At 37.4% G+C, this 20,419-nt stretch overlaps 1 protein-coding gene across 6 annotated transcripts in view; it reads right to left on the reverse strand.

Moving 5' to 3' along the window:
* Positions 1-20,419, reverse strand: part of TAFA5 (TAFA chemokine like family member 5) — a 457,068-nt gene that overhangs the window by 71,374 nt on the left and 365,275 nt on the right. For 3 of the 6 annotated variants that reach the window (XR_012623644.1, XR_012623647.1, XR_012623648.1), the window contains 2 exons: positions 11,201-11,328; positions 6,768-6,887 (listed from right to left, as the gene is read on the reverse strand). Coding sequence is in view for 1 of the 6 variants with exons in the window: in XM_074827712.1 (XP_074683813.1) it covers positions 11,201-11,328 (128 nt within the window). In the remaining 5 variants the exon portion in view is untranslated. The remainder of the gene's footprint in view (positions 1-6,767; positions 6,888-11,200; positions 11,329-20,419) is intronic. The other 3 variants (XR_012623646.1, XR_012623645.1, XM_074827712.1) reach the window with 1 other exon arrangement.

Consider the following 20,419-nt stretch of genomic DNA (forward strand, 5'->3'; position numbering starts at 1 on the left):
AGCATAAAAACATGACCAAAGGAGGGGAGTACATCTCTCAGGTCTTACACATATTCAGTGGAGAAGAGAAAAAAAAAGAAAAAGCAGCAGTAGGATCAGTACTCCGTGCTTCCTTCTCTCTCAGAGGAGTCCCCTTCTTACTAGGCCACAAACTCAGGTTCCTTCATACTTATTTTCACCTGGACCCATCAGTCTTGAATTGCTTTCTGCACAAGTTTCCAAAAGGACTACAAAGGGTCCTCACCTGGGATACGCCCCAGTCTGGCAGGTAGTGTGATTTGTGGAGTAGTGTGGCAACCTACTCTAGATACTGTGTGCATAATCTATGGATATTCTTATCTTGTTCTGTTTATCTCTGCTGGGTTGATACAGATCTCAGGCACTAAAGAAAACACCATACTGGGCGTTCATGATTCCCCTCCTAAGTACATTACCTTCCTAAATTTGGCCTCTATCACAAGATTTAGGATCCTAATTATTATTTGCATTTGGCCTCCAAAATTTACAACACACTTAAGCCCTGCAGATCTCAGCCAACTTCTTTTTAGCTACTCACAGAGATTAAATACTCAATTTTCACTGATAGCATGTTTCCCACCCCTCCCTTCCCCTTTTATTTTTATGACTTGCTGGTTAGAACTGGCTCCTTGTAAGCTGGCTTTGGCTGTATTATCACACGTCCTGCTAGGTCTCAGGAATGTTCCTGCAAAAGAGTTTCCCTGCAGCAACATCCTGCTTCCTTTCCAACCACCAGAATGATTTCCTTAATATCTTTTGGTCTTTTCCAGTAACCATGAGTAGGAATAAATATTTCTCCAGAAATCAATCCGTCACCACATTATTCATATAGGGACAGCATATGATTTTAGAACTGTGATGTATGTCCTTATAAAAGCTTTAATGTAAACAGGGAAGTGTATTAGAGAGTAGAGAGATTACCTTTAAAATTCCCACTCCAGAAAAGTACAGCATCCTCCACAGTTTAGGACATGGGCTTTCAAATATCTTATCCCATTCACGTAGGGTACACCAGTGTATTTCATATGAGGAATGTATTTCATATGCTTTGTCTGCACCTCAGAGGCAACTTCTGGAATTCTTTGGTAAGTGCAAATGGGGAAGAATAGCAATGTTAGCTGAAAAAACTAGGTATCCAGCAGGAGTTGTTGATGGCCCAACAAGTGTTGGAATGACATAATGAAGGCAGACATACCCCTTAGGTTTTGGCCTAGAATAATTTAAACTGCTCTGTATCTGTGTTGTTCTGGGTTAATCTGCAGTATTGTAATCAGATGATGCGGCTGAATATTAACCTGGCAAAAAGCGATGCCTGTTTGGCATCCCAGACATTTCCACAAGTGCTTAGTGCCTGCCCAAAACAGGTCAGGCATATACAGCCAGAGTGGGATGGGAGAATGGGACTGAGGCAGTCTGGATTTACATTGGTTTAGGCTACCATGAAGCTGCACTGTCAGTTGAAATAAAACATCCTATTCTTCTATACTTTGCTGCTTGATTTTACTGTCCCACTCTTGCCTGGTTTTATTTGGATCAAGGATGAGCAAGTTTTGTTCACTTCCAATCTCCTGTCTCAGACATGTAACAAGACTGCTAATGTCTAATGAAACACAGGAATAGCCCAAGCTTTGGGCTATCACTTTACCATGATGCTGTAAACTGAATTGTATTTCTGCCTACCCTAGCATGCTCATATGCAAATGAACAGGAGGACTAGGTGAGAACAAAGTCTCACTGGCAGGAATTAACTAGATTCAAAAACAGGCAACCTTATCCTTTGGGTCTGCCCCCAAGGTAAAGAAACTTGTGTGCAGACATAATGCTACTAAGTATCTGAGCTCTACACCAGATGCTAGATGAAAATACAGCAGGGGAATAGCAGAAAACAGAAATGTCTGTTACGTGCCTGCCTTTCACAGATTTTCAGTAACACTTAAGAGCTTAACATCTTTTATGCTTTTGAAATCATTCTTAATAAAATAACATTAGATCTTTCACAAATGTGTCACTTCCTGGGCCACCACGACCTCGATCAATACACTCCCGTTAACTGTTATTATGAGCTGTTCACAGGTCCTCCATCAGTACCTTGTTGAAATGGCAGTTTTCAATGTGACAGGCCTTTCTGAATTAATTTTCAAGTATGAATTTAAGAAATAACATGTCAAATGTATTATAAAAATCCCTGTACTATAACACCTATTTGATTTTCTTTATTCGCTGCTTGTTTTGTTCAGTCCAAGAATTCTAGCTTGCTTTGCATGATTTAATGGAAATCTTTGAGGGTATTCTTAAAAAAGAAACATTCCAAAATGGATATACATGTTCAACAGCTTCATTTTCTAACACTTGTACCATGAACATTCTCACTGCGCGAAATGGGTGTGTAATAATTTTAGCATCACTTTAAATTCTTGATGTTGATGTGACATATCGGTTTTCAACCTTCATAGTCTTCCATTATATGCCCACAAAAAAAATCATTTAAACTATATACTCACAGGTACTGTGTTGTCTTTTCCAGCTTTCTTCCTCATTTGCATTATCAAATCTATTTTTGCTTCCACATGTACAGTATCCTGTAGGTCCCTTCAGTTCAACTACATGACATACAGTATCTATTGAATCACTTCTTACAAACAGTGTGTTGTGCTACTTAGAGCGAATCAATAAATTGCACAAGCAATCTTCAGGGTTGTTTCCTCAGATAGTCTCTCTTTGTAATCGCTTATTAAATGAAAACTGATTTTCTCATATTCATGCAAGAAATCGGAACCTTCAGACAATGTCAATCTATCATGAAGTACACACAGTAGGAGTAGGCAGCGCTGTATCAAATTGTCTGGTTTAGCCGATGAGGAGTGAGATTTAGTTGCTTAACACAGGCAGCTAGTGAACTAGCATCTCCTACATGGTTTCCACCTGGCACCCCACAACAACACTGGTCCATAGGTTCTATGCCATTTAGCTCACCCTGTGCAAGATGCCTTCAATATCCTTAAGTATCTGAATGCACTAAAATGACAACTTGAGGAAACTAAATCTCATTTAGAATTAATCTGTTATGCTAAGAATTGCCAAAACACAAAAAGACCCAATATTACCATTACTAAGATGAACATTGTTTAACTCTTCTTTTTCCCTTTCTGTCAATCTCAGTTTATTAATGTACTAATTCTTAACATGTTAATTTCTTGGACCAGTTACAATGTTATTTCAGTATTTGGAAAGGTATACCTAAATGTAAATGGTGACTAAGGTGCTAAACAACAGTAACAAAATCTAGTATCAGCCTCTTCACATCCACTCTGTGATGGGTCTGCAATTTTCCCATGCAATGGCCTGAATCATCCATTATAGATCTCAATTGTTTATGCCCTAGGCCTTCCATTTTTAAAACTCAGGTTTTTTGTTTTTGAGGAGATTCATGAGAATCTTACCCCCATATAAAAATGTAATTTTTACAGATGTAGTGGAAAATTACAGAATTTGGAAAGAATTTAAAATCAAATTGTTGGGCCAACTAGGCCCATTAAGGACCAACTTAACAATTTAGGCATTCCTTAAAATGCAGCTTTTACAGTTTTGTATATAATTGAACATTTTCAGATGTCCACAATTTATTGGGTGGGTTCACACTATGACATAGTAGTCAATTACAAGTTACAGGTGTGGTTTTATTTACATTTCAGAATTCTGTTTTCAATGTATAGAAAAAATAAAAACAATCCCTGCAGTTGTTTGTGGGTTTGTTTGTTTGTTTGTTTGTTTGGGGTTTTTTTTGTTTTGGTTTGGTTTTTTACTGAAAACAGTATTTATTCCACAAAACCATGAAACAGATGATTGGAAACTTATTATTATTGCTTGGGATACAATCTGCTTTTGTTTACAACTTAGAGTGACAGTTCAGGCCTCAAATAGATCAGAATGTAGCTCATTTTACAGTGAACTAACTGGTTTTAAATATAGATTAACCCATATCACAAAGAAAAATTATAGTTCCTAAGCATTGATCAGTAAACCAGTTTTACCCCACTGAATCTCAATCTGTCCTGTCCCTAAGTTAGCATAGTAAGACAGGACTGAACACTAGAAACAACCTCCCAGTATGAATATGAATTAAGAAAAAGGAATCCTAAAAGAAGAGATATCTCTAGAAATCTTATCTATCTGAAAATTGAGTTTATTTATTTGTACAGGAAGTGAAATATCTTTAAAACAGTCCACACAGAAATAGGTATTCATATTTTCTGTAACTTTATAAAGCACAACAAAATGCGAGGCTATTATAATTCCCCATTAAAATCTGAAAATTTATGTTCTGAAAGAGAAGAACAAAACCTATGTTTCCCTGTTTTCTTCCATGGAATTATATGAAATGTTAACAAATTATGCTTTCCACTTGGACATTTTACTCCAAGTTATTCTTGGTCTCTTTTCAGGCAGTGTGAATCACTGAACTTCAGTAGAACCAGTATTCAGCATTCAGGACAGAGGAAGGGACCTAATCGCTTTAAGGTAGTTCTTCAAGTTTCTGCCAGCTCCTTTCAATATGAAGTCTACCAAAATTGCAAAACCTTTGCTAGCATTTTGGATTTAGGACTTGAAGATCAGTTACTTGCCACAAAGAAGTGTATTTTGATAAGTATGATGGTGAATAGAACAGGTGGGTTTCAGTACATTGGCACAACAAAGGAGTGCACAGCTTTGAAAAGATTGTACTAGTTGAAGCAGTACTGAAGCAATAGCATGGCCCCACTTTAATTAGGTTCTTCAGCTTTATAAAGATTTTATTTTTATTTAGACTCCTCTGTGCCTGAAGGACTTAAAACATGGGGCCACGAAGACCATACCACCACTCTACTTGTAAGCTTGTCTTCAGCTATATTCTTTTCTAACACAAGAATTAGAAACATGACCTTTAACCTCTCTGAGACTTAAGACATCAAACTCACATGCTAACTTGCTTGGAAATTAACAGATAGGAATCTAGTTCCAGTACTGCAATGATGACCCATTTGTAAATTATGATACCTTTTGTAAACAATTAGAGCAATGGAAACTCTGCTCAGAGCATAAAAATCTCTTTGAAAGCCATGGAAATAAACAAGAGGTTGAATCTAAATAAACAAGAGGTTGAGTCTTGGGGTACAAATCTATGGAGTATACACTGAAGCACATGGCTATGACGTGTCAAGAATTGGTATTTTCTCTCATAATTAATGCTAGTACTACTGAGAAAAATATCAAATTAAGACAAAAATATTAGAAGGCTCAGTTAAAGTACTGGACCATAACTAGGACTGATCATGTAGACATGCAGTTAAATTAGAATGAGATGTTAATTATGACTAACCTAGTTCTGGTAATTCATATGTACAGTCACACATCCAAATATCATGACTTTTTGATCTTAACAATATCTGCAGAAAATATTCTGCAGAAGGTGTTCATGTTCTATCCTTTCTCAACTTGGTATATAAATATAAAAGGTAGAACATAGAAACGTTTTAATATATAAAAGGTATTTCAGGCTAGCTTCCAATTATGTGGTAGTGGTCTCAGAAAACTCTCTTCAAATAGCAATTTTGGGACCACCCTACTGAGATCTGAGTTAGTTTTAGAGAACTTTGTGATGCAGAATGCCTGATGAAGCAATGGTCTCAGAGCTCATGAAGCTCTAACTGGCTGACAGCAGGAGTTAAAAATACATATGGTTCCTAGTAACAATAAGGACAGTGATTTTATTAAACCATGTCTCTAGAAATCCAACAAGAAATTCAGGGTGAGCATGGCTGAGACTGTTCTGTAAAAGAATTAGACTGAGTTAATGACCTATTTCACCACATAAGTGCATTTGTGAGAACTCTTTCTTCTGCTGCTAAGATCTCTCAAAAGCCAGTGGCAGGCATGCCATCATGAAGAGAGCCACACAGAAAAAGAGAAGACAGAGAAGACATTGGGACTCACAATTGTGCATGTGCATGGAGTTTGAAACAAGGATGTACTCCTGGTCCTATAGCTTAAATATAGACAAAGATTCTGATTCCCCAACAGTCTTGGCTACAAATGATGGAAAATTCAGGATCATAACTTCCTGATTGTTTCTAAAAGCTGTTCTTTGGATTGGGATGAAGGGATACACCAGCCTCCTGTAAAATATCCTCCATAACCTTGGTCTGTATGTAGTGTTCCTGTTACACTTAGGACAGTGAGGGAACTCAGTAGATGAACTGCTGACAAGTGGATTTAATGTGTTTATTTCATAAGTTGACCACTTCTGACAAAGGGGAAGAGGGGAACTTAATTTGGCATGGCATGCATGCCTGCATCATTCCACTGCTCTAATTTGGTGCTGCCTGAAAGCTTATTTTGGTGGGTATTGTGTCCTGAAATGACATGGAAATAGAACTGGAGGGATGTCAAAAAACTTCCAAAACCAGCTTAACCAAATAAAATCAGCTGACCTGTGGAGATGTGAAATGCACATTTAGAAACACTCAGAGCTGGAATGTAGGTGAGGCTAAGTACAGGAATGCCAGGATTATGTGAACATCTAAGAACAACATGAATATCACCATTAATGACATTTATAAATACCAGTATTTTTATTTTTAAGTTACTCTGAATTTCTAAACCTCTTAAAATATTAACTCAGGACTCCCAAATTCACTAAGGTAGGTAGCTAAGGATTGCTAATCTTATTTTTACTGCTGGGGAAACTGAGGCAGAGAGGTTCAGTGACTTACCCAAGGCCACAGAGGGAGTCACTGTCAGAGCCGGGATTAGAGCTCAGGAGTTTCTGACTCCCAGTCCCAAGCTCAGACCACTAGACCATGGCCTCAGGACATTTCCCGCTGGTCTTCAGTCTAAAAAAAAGTAAATTCTCAAGTATGTTACAAGTATGTAACATAATATATATTTCTTTTTACTTTGAATGTAATGGTATGAATGAGAACACATTGCTCATAAGTCAGTGATGAAAAGCAAACCAGTACATTTTATCTGGGTTACCTTTATCATACATATGTGTATGATAAAGTTCTGCAGAAGAATCTTGAATTAAATTGCAGCCAATACGAACATCTATTGTATTTTTCAGGGTAAGGAACAAATTGTCTTTCCAACCCAGCCAGCACGTCATTTATATTAATGGTGAGGAATGTTAAGTTGCTCTGTGTGTAAGTAAACTCTATTAAGAAAGTCACGTCCCTTGGTGAAGCTAGATCCTTAGTAAATTTTACTAGCTAAGCACTGAGCTCCACGTCAGAGTAATTACACCTGTTATCCACTGTGAGCTCTCTCTTAGCTTCTTCATACTCCTTAATTTCCCACTTCAGCTAATTTAGCAGTAAAATCATAGAGGTTTTAAAAGGTTAGCTACTGAGGAACCGGTGCATGAATGTTCTGTTAAGCTCCATGCATTGAAATCACATCATGTAGAAGAAGGAATTAATTAAGTAACAATTAGGTAGTGATGGATCATTGACAACATATATACATTTCGGTGCTAAAATTAATCTCCCCTGTAAATCCAATACACTGTGTATTTTCTTATCTATAAACTGGTAAGTTTTATACTTGAAATATAAAATGGACAGGCTCTTCAGCAATATCTTAAAAATAAAAGGCATATCTTCTGGCACTATTGAAACTACATACTATTTAAAAATGATATAGGTTTATTTTTTTTTAAGAATTGAAAGAGTAATGAGAATAGCAAAAGGAGAAGAAATTTATAAGGCAGATGATTTTAAAGTGACTGTAAGGACATTTGCTATATGAAAATACTTAGTCTGTTGAAAGTGCTAACAATTGTGTAGTATTCTCTTGCTATCTTCTTTTACAAGTTGCCATATTGTTTCCTTGTATTGACAGTCAGCTGCTTAATACATAGATTGGCAGTTAGCCTGGTCAATGCTCAATTCTAAAAGCCTCTTAGCACATGAAAAATCTTTGGTTCATTCACACCTTGTAGCAAGGATGACAGGGCAGAAGTGACATCCAGATCCATTTAGAGTATACTTTGAGTCTGATTTTCCTTTGCCTTGCACCTTGTGTAGTCATTTATAGCTGTTCAAAGTGAGCACAAAATGGATATAAAACACTGCTACCCATGTGAGGAGAGGATTCTGATTTGGTTGCATTATTTCCAGAGGTGATCACAAAAAGTGCCAGGCAGTGAAAAAATCTGGCTCTGCATAGAAAGTCTAAACAATTTTGACACAAAGCATACAGTAGCAGCAGCACTTTCCAAACAATTTACACAAATTGCACTTTTTCTTTGGATTAATGGGTATTTTCATTTGCTGTTTGCTGGGTATTTTCATAGAAAAAAATACTAAATGTTAAACTCATCTACAGAAAAGAACACTATTTCTTCCTCTTTTTTTGTAGAAACATATTTAACTGTGAGTCCTAAAGTATATTCTCACATAAAAAGGAATTCATGTCCTACATAAGATCCCCACTAGTTCTACCTTTTCATGTGCTCCTTCTAAACTCAGTACTTAAAGTTACACTTCTACACAACCTCCTGGAATCAATGCAAAAGCTGGTACTATCACAGCAGCTGGTCTCAGTCCATCAGAGTTCAATACTGTTCTGGCTTTGGTGTGGGTGGTAAATTACTGTCTCAGCATTTAACAAACAGTGATATGGCTGCTATATGACCTACCACTGCTATGATAATGCAAGACCTATTGCCAAGTATCTTCAAGATAGAAACTAGTATTAAGAGGAAAGGCCTACAAATATTACATTAACAAATGTGTGTTAACAAAATTGATAGTTAACAAGATAAGGACATAATCTGTCTGTCACTGGAGATGTGGTCAAGAATTATTTCTACTTAATAAAAGACATTTAGTGTATACTAATTAATTCAGTATGTTTGGACATTTATTTCCCCATACTACCTGGTGGCCATTTTTCTGGCCCTTCCCAGCCAGAAATCCTTCCTGTTACACTTAGATGCCATAATGGCCCTGGCAACTCAGGTGTGTTGATTAGGAGCGGAAATAGAAATTACTTGACTGCATCATCAGCTGTTGACTTATGAGTACTGCTACAGTAAATAATGTCTCTTGGTGTTTCTGTTAGAAACTTTATTTTCGTTTAATCACAGTCATGCACTTCATAGAGTCATCCTAAAACAATTCCCTAACCTATTACCATTGCCCAAAGCTTACCCTTCAATCAAGCGGCTAAAGAACAAATGAACATATTTTTTCAATTCTTAATATTTTAGCAATACTGTATTATAGATTGGGTTTCTTGGGCTTTTTAAATTTTTTTTTCTTTTTTCCCCCTTCCCCTTCTGGATTCAGTGCTTCTTTAAGTATTCTGAGTTGCCAGTCTGCCTTGACTGAAAAGTACTGTGTTTGTTGTGTGTCTGCATGTGTGATACCAACTGCTGAAGACTGCTTTATGTTAGAAGAGGGCTTATGCTCAGAGCTGTTCTACAGTTGGCTCTCTCGCAGAATCTCTCCTCACCAATGACAATGATGTCTCTGTGTGTGGGAGAGTCTGTTTTAATATTACACTTGCCATGGACTTAATTTTACTGATGGGGCATGATTATGATTTCATTTACATTAATCAAAATCATGAGTCATTCCATTGCTGTCAATAGCATTAAAGGCCTATACAGACAAGTAAGAGTTCAGAATCTGGCTTCTGGTGTTTAATCTGAGAGGATATCTGAATCACTTCATTAAAGATAGATACCAAAGGATAGATCCTCTGCTTACTTTGCATTACTCAGTTATGTCATCAGCATAAAACATCAAATAAAGAACTCTAATGACAGCTGGCAATGTGTCATAATACATGGGTTTTCTGTTTACCCTGGGTACAGAAAATATGCCTGAATTAACAAGATTTAAGATAATATTTCAAGTATGACAAAGTTACCCTATTAGGTCTCTTTGCCCTTGGAAGTTGTCATTAATGTTTCAAAAAGTTATTTCCTTCCTTTGTTGCTTTATGTCACTCTTACATAACCTGAATGCAAAAGATCTAAAGGCAAACAATATTTAAGTAAGACCTCAGAGACTGAGTTCAGTTTTATAGCCCTGTCCGTAATGAATACTATATCTGGTAAATACAGGAGCATCAAAACAGTGATCACAATTCAAAAAGTTTGTTTTGTGGGTATCTCATAAAGCACTATCAAATCTTTATTCTTTTTTAAAAAGTGAAAAACATGTTAATTTTCCAAAATACAGGCATTCTAAAACAAGAAAAGGTTTTGTACTGGTGTCTGTCTCCTGCTCAGACAGAGAAATTGTGCAGGGGATGATGGGCATTAATTTAGTCCTCACTGATAAGTACTTTTAATACTAAATATTCTTGAAATTGCACTTATTTAAATACACTCAAGCTCCATGTAAATCTAAAAAAAGATCATAGGGGAAAAATTATTTCAAGAGGTCTAACAAGCTATCAGAATATTGCTCTATTATATCTCTTCAGATTTTTTCCGTTTTTTTAAGTCAAAGAATTATTGGCATTAGAGAACATTTTCTAGAAATCTGTTTGATATATTACAGGCCCTAGAAACCATTACTGTTGTATATACTCTCAGCTTCACCTCAAGCACATGTCCCAAGACACCAAATCAGAGAGTTGAGGGTTTTATCAACAAACCAGGACCAAAAGGAAGCCAAAAGAAGGGATGTTTTAGTATGTTTTCTGTAGGTCTCACTTATCGTCTCACTGAAAACTAAAGATCTACCTGTTCATCTTGCTTTTCCAGTACAGTGGGAACAGCAAAAACATTTTCTCCCCAATTCCCAACTAAAGCTTTCATTTTACCCTGCTAGACCATGTGTTCAGTTTTATACCCTACACTTCCTCAGCATAAGAAAATTCTTGTACAGTGAAACAATAAGACACTGTCTTCAGGCTGAATACAAATGTTAGTTAAACCACTGGTGCCTTTTAAGAAAACCTTGATATCATTTCCACTCTTAGTAACCGTGGGAATTACACATTTTTCTTGTCTTTGTGATAACATTGCTGTGTATTTCAGTAAGCACAGTTGAGCACATAGCTTAATTATAAGGCAACAGACTTTGCATATCTGTGCCGAAAAACAATTAGAAATCTCACTCTTTGTTCTTCAGTAAACTAAAGTGAATGAGAAACCGAAGAAATACGGAACAGAGAAGTGACCTACCGTGGTTGTCTTTATCCGTCCTCCTGGTTGTGTACAGGTCCAGCCTGATTTATTGATTAGCAAATCACAGCCTTCTCCTTCTAAACATGGAAGCATTTCACACCACTGTTTTGTCTTGATAATTCGTGCTATGGAATAGAAAAGAAAAAAAAAACAAACAACCAAAAACAATTGGCAGAAGAATTCACATTTCACTTATCTCTAAACACTTTCTCATTTGAGTTGTCTATTTTCATCATCTGATAATGCAGCCATAGGTTATGATGTAGACAGCCCTAGGCAATTTACAAAATTATTTACAACTCCTGCTGTGCCAACAAATCTCATAATAAAAATAGAACTTAAAAACCAACAATAAAACAAAAGGCAGCTCTGTTGTAAATTGAAAGGACATAAAAATTAGCTAATCTTCTAATTCCATGCTCCTTACAGTCAAGTAAATATTGATGGGTGGGGCTAACAACTGAAGACTTACTATCCTAACTAATCATTATGGTAGCCTAAAAGTGACCTATGACTGGGATCCATTGGGTTAGACTCTGTATAAACCTGAGCAGACACTCCTTATCCTGAAGTGCTTACAGTGTAAATAGACATGAGACACTCAGTGGAGAGACAAAAGCTATAATAAACGGGTAGAGGGGTCAACATAATGACAGGAATTGTGAAACTCTGTGATACTTGCAATGGTAGGGGCATATTTAGGGGCAGGAAGTAGGAACATAAGAAGGACAGGTGTTGAATGCAGTAAAGGTTGGGAAATCATGGGGAAGGAGACAATAAGCAGAGGGAAAAGACTGGAACAAACATCCTACTACCCTATTACTACAAGGGAAAGGAAGTCTAGTCAAGAAGGTCCCTAACTCTCTGAAACATGGTGTGTTGCGTGCTTTGTGGCTCCTCTTAATGCTTGTGTCTCTGGTAAGCTGGCTCTGCAAAATTTCCTCAAGGTCACACAGAGCAAATAGTCTTGGAACAATAGAGCTCTGACTGCATTAAAGTAGATGCAGAGGAGCTGTAAGGAGAATTTTTTATTCAAGGTAGTGAGAAAAGGGGCTTTAATTCCTGTAGACTTCTTTCTTTCAAGTTCACCACGGTAGTATCTGGTTTCCTTCTCATAGAATATTAAGCAATATTAAGCAGTATTTCATTATTCTTTCACTCTCCCCATGTATGCAAAATTGTGGGGTGGAGTGTTAGTTTGGGATACTTTTTATAAAATACATATACAGAGATGCACTCACTTGCACGGTGACATATACTCATGCTAAACAAGGTAAGGTCCCCCAAACAATCTATCTTTTGCTCAGACTGTAAACTTTCAGTCCACAGAAAACGGTCCTCAGTTCCCTCAGAGATCATCTCAGCAATGCCAGACTAGACTATAAGAAACCTCAGTTTGTATATAAGTGTCCCAGGATTCAAGGGATGAAGAAGTCCACATACAGGGACACAGATCATGTCTTCCTCTGTGTTGATGTGTGACACCAAAACACGCAACCTATCTTCAACAGTCATGAGCCCAACAAAAAGAGAACTACAGGAGAAATACTTAGCAAGATAAGTGTACAGGAAGCTTAAAATGCTCCAAATTAATTCTGGGTCCACGAATCAGATATTAAAAATATGTATTTAATAGTTTATAAAAAAATGACCCAAATTAATTTTGGGTCCAAGGAGCATTTATTTAAAAAAAAAAAAAAAAGCGGGCATTTATACCCAGTAGCAGTTGCAGCTCTTGATGCTCATCTGAATGCGTGATTCAGCTTCCCTACGCCCCTGACTTTCTCTGTCTGGAACTACTTAAGAATACACTTCCCAATGCCAGAGGATCATGGAAAGAAATAGAAGTGTAACGTAAAGTCTTGTAATAAAATCCTTTCCAATATTTTGACATGAAACAACTTGTGTCCTCAGTCCCGGTACAATTGTTGGTAAGCTCTAGCAATATAACGACACTGATTTCTTTCAGTGGAAGCTCAATCTGAAATTCATATTAAGATTTTCATTATAAAAACCACTTTAGCTCCCAAACGTCTACATAGGAATTTGCACTGTTCATTAGGCAATATATATATCTCTGGAGGAATGATTCCCAAACAATTTTCATAACTAGAATTTTTTAATGGAAACCCACTATGTTTTTATAGCACATAATATACAGAAATCTGGATTGTGCTTGGGGTCCATAGGTACTGCTCTGCTGAGAATTGGATCATATCAGTTTTTGAGGCTAACATCTACTATGTAACAGGTAATAGCCTCATCCTTTCTGAGTGAAGGCATGCATCCGGTTGCAGGCTTTATAGGAAAAGCTCAGTATTTATAGGAAAAGCACCAAACCTCACCAATTTGCATGCACATATTTTGTAATTCATATATCAAATTGGCTCTTTCTATCAATGTTTCAACAATATGAAGGATCACTGAAAGACTGAATAGTTAAACTCAAAAATATGTACTAGATTGCCTCTACTATCTCAGGTGGGAGGTTTTCCTGGAAACATAATTTGAACTAATAAAAAAAAAATAATTTCTCTCCTCTGTTAATTACTCTCAGTGTTTGCTTGGTTGCTATCTCAGAATGCAGCTATTGGTAACATCACAAATATATCCTTCCTCTGGTTATTGGCTATATCCACACAAATTTAGAACACACCAAGAGTATTTTACAAAACAAAGTGTAAACCATTTCTGTGTTAAGTGTATAGACTAGCTCATGCATTTAGGCCTTGAGAATGGGAACAAGCCCTTTTGCAGAGAAAAACTACTCAGGTCACATGGTTTAAAGCAAATCAGTATCAAACCAGTTTATTAATTTATTAATGACACACAACCAGCGGCAGTGCAGGATCAATACCAGTAATACAAAAAAGTAAACCATAGTACTAGAGACGAAACGTTCATAAGCCCCTGGAAATTCCCAGACACCTTCTCAGAACCGCAGGCCCTTCTACCACAGGCACAGGATTCTGCCAACCCTCCCACCCCTGCTCCCGGGTGGCGCCCGCCCCGTCCCTGCTGGCGGGGGGCAGCGCTCTGGGGCAGGCAGCACCTGCCCGCCCCTGCCCCCCCGGGGCTCCCCCCTCCCCGTTACAGAGCTTCACAGTCGTTTGACCCAGCTTTTCTACCTGACTGGCGCTTTGTTTCAAAAGCCTCACAAACACACCCGCTCCCACAACCCCTCTTAACAGGCCCTGTTCTCTGGGCCATTTGCCAAAAGCGGGCCGGGCGGGCACCCTCACACTTAGGTATAAATTGAAGTCTGTCACACATGCAGTCACAGTTGCAAAAGGGAGGCCATCTTCGTGTCTGTGGGATCACATCTATCTCTGCATTTTCATTTTTCAGTTCGTCCATTATAGCAGAGTATCGCCGTCAAGCTAAATATGTAGTCTAGGGAGGGAGCAAAGCATACAATGATTTTATCGGCACGATATCAAGAATTTCTATCAGTAATTGAAACTGAGTTACACTAGTCAAAGCAAAGGAATACAGTGTATTTCCTGAGGCAGTCTAGTTGCCTTTTTACTGCCTATATTCACCAGGGGTGAAATTCAGCCCCCTGCAGACAAGACAGCAAAAAGCCTATCAGATTCTTCAAATCCACTCCAAGCTCCGTTATAAAGAATTAAGTGGTACTTAAATGATACATAGGCTTTGTGCAGACCTTCTGCAAAGAACTGAATTTTATCTTAAGAATCTGAGCTGACACTACTTTGCATCTCTGAAGAAGGACTGTGCCCCTTCACTTAAACTGAAGTTAATAGGAACTGACGGTGCTCAGCACATGGTAGAATTGCTTTCCCAGGTAATATCATTTGAATGGGAGAACAAATAGAGTCTACCCAAGGGTTTTTCACACAAACAGTTCTGAGGAGTTGCAGGCAGGCCAGAGGTTATATCAGCACGACACCAAGCTACCCACCAAAGTGTGTTCTTAACTGTTCTGTTAGAGCAATTTGCAATGAATTTCCAGTTATTAGTAAAAATAAATAAATGAAAGTCTCTATTCATGATCAGTATAGTCCAATTATAGACTCTTTGACTGAATAGTGTTTCAGAACAACACAGATTATCTTCTGCTAAATACTGCAACTAGATACATTTTGTCACTAAGCTTCCCACCTGGTTTAACATTTTATATATATATACACACTTTCCTATAGAAAATCAACTTTATTTTCTATATGGTCTTTTCACACATTCACTCTACATTCAGGCAGTTATCAATTGCTGCATCTCTAGTCAATCTTATAACTGAAAATCATGAACTTTTTTTGATAGCAAAAAAGCGAGCTGAATCTTCTTCAGCAGCAGTAAATGCAAAAACTTACAGACATCTAAAGTATGTTAGATTAAGACACTCAGATTGTTACAGTTTGTTTTCTCATATTTTTTTAAAATGTCAGAGAGTGAACTTGGAAATAAAAGTAAAAATGTATTTTTTTTCATCCAATAAGAATATTGATTAAAACGACATTTGGATACTGAGACATGATTTCAGAATACATTGTGCTCCTATGCATAAAAGATGGTGTGTGAAATGAATATTTACAAATCATAATGAAAACCATGGTACAAGAACCTAAATAAAGTAAAAAAAAAAAGATAGCTTAGTTGATGTTTATCAGTCAATTCTAGATGTCTGAAGTAGTGAATGGAAGATTCTTTGTACTGGAGAGTAGGGAAAATTTCTCCTAAACCCAAGCAGAATATTCCATTTTGAAACATGCTTCTTAAATGAGAGCTTAGCTCACCTACAATTCTTACAGAATGATGTTCTCCCTCACATTATTTTTTTCAATAACTTGTAGTACTTAATGCAAGATGTAAAGTATGCACTGGAGAAAATATTTCCTTTTTTATTTTCATACATTATTTCACTTTTGTTTTTCTTGAACTTTGAAGAAAGATGATCAACATAGCTGATTCCCAACATTCAGAAATGCCTTTGGATTCATCAGTTTAGATCTAGCGAGACAAACACATTTATTCTAATGTTCATCTCTTGCCCTATTAACTCTAAACAGGACCCGTACCTTTTATTCACCTTCAACTGATCCCAACTGGTTCCATCATCCCACTCCTCTCCCAACTGCTCTGTTTTCTTTACCTCATATTTTTCCTTTTTTCTTCTTCAGTTTTTTTCAGCTGTAGCCTTTTGCACCAACCATTTCTCTCCTCTGCCTGACTTAGTACATATACACTATCTACCTATCAAGGATCCCAAAACACTCTGTGGAACTTACTATGTTTAGCTAGTTTTACCTATGACTGGTAAATGCTGTTCATTGTCCCCATTTTGCACAGATGTTAATTTGACCAAGGTCACACAAGAAATTTGTTGCAGAGCTGGAAACAAAACCTCTGAATTCTTGGTGGTTGCTAGTCTGGAGACCTTTCTTTGTCCCATTTTCCTTCAGAAAGAGACCATGCTTTAATACATATATATAAGAAATTAAACAACAGCAACAAAAAATATGCAAAGTAATAGGCTTTTAAAAACATATATCAGTTAAATTGCAGCAGCAGCAAAGAGGCCAGCAGAAACACAAACTGAATCACAGTACTTTAATAAGACATTGCAATCATGAACTGTCTTTAGAGCAGCAATTTGACTGTAATAGTGTATAAGCCCCAAACGTTAATCTATTTTACTATACAACAAGGAAACATCACAAACCTTGGATACCTTTTACAGCAGACCTTCTGCTCCACTTAAAAAACTGGAAGCGGTGCTAATTCACAAAGAGTTAGCTCGTCTCAATTATTTATAGGGCATCTAGACCAAAGACTATTTAGTTCTAAGAACAGCAATATAGCAATGTCTAGACATCCATTTTATCATTTAGCCCTTGCTGTCAAGATTGGGAGGGATACTTGAGCTGAAGTTGAGAAATATATGGAAAAAAGTTATCTTCTGCAGGCTACAGAGAGGCTACAAATTGAGACCAGGTAACTAAATGAAGAGTAAAAGGCTGAATGACAGGGCAGAGGCTTTTCCTGCAGTTCACCCCAATCATAGTTCCAGTAAGGGAGAAATGTTATTGCAACCTCAGGGTTGAGAAGACATCTTCAATATTGACCTGTTCCCTGAAAAAGGATAAAAATCTTGATTTACCATAAACAGTTCAGATTGCACCGTGCACAACGTGTACTTGGGAGGAGCAGGATAATAAACAGATGATCTCCAAACTATGCAGTCATCCATATCACCCTAAACTAGGACTTCATAAGGGGCACTCCTGCAGTTATATAAATGGTCCCTAGGAATTCAGCTGTGACATAAGAGGTTGCTGGATAAAGCTATCTGAATATAGGATTTTACTTAGTAAACCACAGCCACATAGGTTTAACTTTAAAACTACTGCATTTAGCAAGGCATCCAGGCATCTGTTTAATTTTAAAGTACCTAATGTTTTGCTGAATCTTCATAAGACTGTAAAATAAATATATACTGACAGCTTAGGAGGGAGAAAGTCCAAAGGTATTCCACAAATCAGAAATTATTATTAATAATATTAATAATAACATAATAAATCCCCAGAACACAAGACAGAGGATAAAAACCAGAAACAAGCAAACAAACAAACAATTAAGCAAACAAAAGCTGAAGTAGAATCCTGATTCTAGGAGCACTCTCATGAAATTCAACAGCTCTTATCTTCCTTCCTGTTTGTATCTCCAAATAGCAGAATTTCCTCATTATGATGCCCCAACCAATAAATAAATAAACAATGAAAATAAGCATATGAGAGTAAATGCACAGGAACACAAAATATCTCACCTTCTTCTAGTGTAGAAACAAGCATGTATTTATCTGGCCTCTTGCTTTTCAGTTCTCTGTAAACCTTAATACTATGTGACTCAGTGATGTAGTGACAGGTAGCTTAGATTTGTCTACATCCAGATGTTCAAATATTTGCATGACAGGAGCACTATCCTAAAATGGAAAGTGTCCTACAAATCGGCTTCACAGTCAACTCATGTCTGTTTCCATTTTAATTTTCAAGGGCCAGTTTTCTTCTATTTATAATTGCTCTCACTTGAGATTGTAATATATCTCCACATTTGTTTTCAAGCCCTTAGCCTTTCACTGGCAATTACTACAATTGTTTACACGGAAAAGTAATACAGCAAATATAACACATATTTTTCAACTGCTTATAAAGCAATCTAACAGAAACAGAAAAAAAATCCAGTTTCTTTTACTAAGTCTCACAGGGTCACGACAAGCACCCTGACAGTCAAATACAGACAAAATCTACACGTTGAATTTTATTTAGGTACAATACATGTACTCATAGCTTCTTCTAAGTTGGTGGTTTCTAACTATATATTAAAATGCTAAAGGTTTAAAAAGGCAACCTGTTCACAACTTTGCTCAGGATTTCAGCACTTGCCTAAATATCCACAGATGCACATTTTCACTGGTTTTCAATCTGTGAATGATCTAGTGCTTCATTATCTGTGGGTAGTTAGCGTTTGCGGTCTAATAAGAGATGCTAATTGAACACCTACCCCTAGAGAAACCCTTTGTCAGGACTCAGTGTCTTCTGTTTCTGTCCCCTGCTGTTCTGCTCTGCTGTATTCAATTAGTGTGCTGGAAGCAAAGTAAAAATTACTAAAAATCTGATCTGTGATATGCCAGCAAAGAACCCTTCAGAGATCAGGTTTTCATCACATTTCACTTTGCTGCCAGCACACCGAGAACAGCAAATTTAACTGGAGAGGGACAGCAATTTCAGATCCAAAGAGGAGAATCTGAAGGCAACAGTGAAGGCTAGAGACAAGAGAGGGATATAATGGGAAGTAACAAGAAAACAGGTAATAGAAAAAAGAAAAAAAGAAGAATAAGGCAAGAAAGGAAGGGAAAAGAGGACAAAACCCAGCTATATGTAGCAGCTACTGAAGTAGATGGGTTAGGTCAAAAACTTGTGCAACTTGTTCAGTGGAGTCAGTAGGATGCTCTGGGTAAGTGAAGGCTAAAGACCAGAACTGTTGGGATTTTTTTCTCTTAAGTACACCAATTTCAGTCCTCTTGTTATGAGCAGAGCACTGCAGTGGAACACCAGATTTACTGTAGTTAAAAGAAGAATGTGAAAGAACTGGGCAGATATTCATGACCATCCCTATGTTATGCAGGGAAGGCTGGGCAGCTGTGAAAGAAGGAGGAGGACCCCAAGAACTCCTAATTATGAAGCATGTGAACATATCAAGGTAACCACTGAATAGACAGCAAAGCAGGAATTTAAAGGGGGAAGTCACAGCAGGAATAAAATATGCTCTAGGGTACGTGGTAGAGTGATTAGTGTCATAGAAGCTAAGAATAAAAGATTATGAGGCGGGTAGTAGAAAGGAAGTGAAGGAAGGGTGGCAGGAAGGTTATAAATCAACTTTACAACAAGTGTCTGAAAACAGACTGAGCCTCAGAGTGTAGATACCCATGGATATCGGTGACAAAGGATTCATGGCAACTTCATCCTATCTGCAGCTTAGCAATTGATTGCACAATATCTGATTCTGTACTCATGAAACACATACTAAAATGACAGCCAAGGATCAAGGTCCTTCTTGGGATTCTAGCTGTGGAGTGCCCGTATAACCAGGCTTACTAGGTATGCTTAATGAACATTGCACATGCTCAGTAAGGGGGGAAAAAAAAAAAAAAAGGGAAAAAAAAAGCAGCACTCTTCATTTGACAACTGCTTTTGCATGAACAAAGCAATGAGAATCAGAATATGAGACTCCATACACAGAAGAACTGAAATCTGTTAGTCTTTAATCTTTTTAAAGCTCTTTCTCGGAATTTTAGTTAATGTTCTCCATGTACATTCAAAGGACAAGCATTTAGCTGAGTGGTTCTACTCTGGCCCTCATTGATTTTGATACTTTCCAAGTCCAGTCAGCATGTACACTGCTGCTGTGACATGGTGGCGACATTGTATTGTGCACTGAAAGAGATAATAATTCAGCTGTTCTCAAGTACAATGGGCTTCCTTTGTCAACAACCACAGCAATAGGAAACTTTGCCCTCCTTCTGTCACGTATGTACGAACAGAACATGCAAGCAAATTGAGTTGAAATGAGCTCAATGACTAGCACAGAAGGAGCTGAACAGCTGCTGCTCCGAGAACAATTAAAAGTATTAGAAAAGGAAACAGCAACCAGGCTGTACTTACTTCACACCACCCGTGATTTCCCTCTATTCCACAT

The sequence above is a fragment of the Strix aluco genome, chromosome 5 (assembly GCF_031877795.1).
Source record: "Strix aluco isolate bStrAlu1 chromosome 5, bStrAlu1.hap1, whole genome shotgun sequence".
Lineage (NCBI taxonomy): Eukaryota > Metazoa > Chordata > Aves > Strigiformes > Strigidae > Strix > Strix aluco.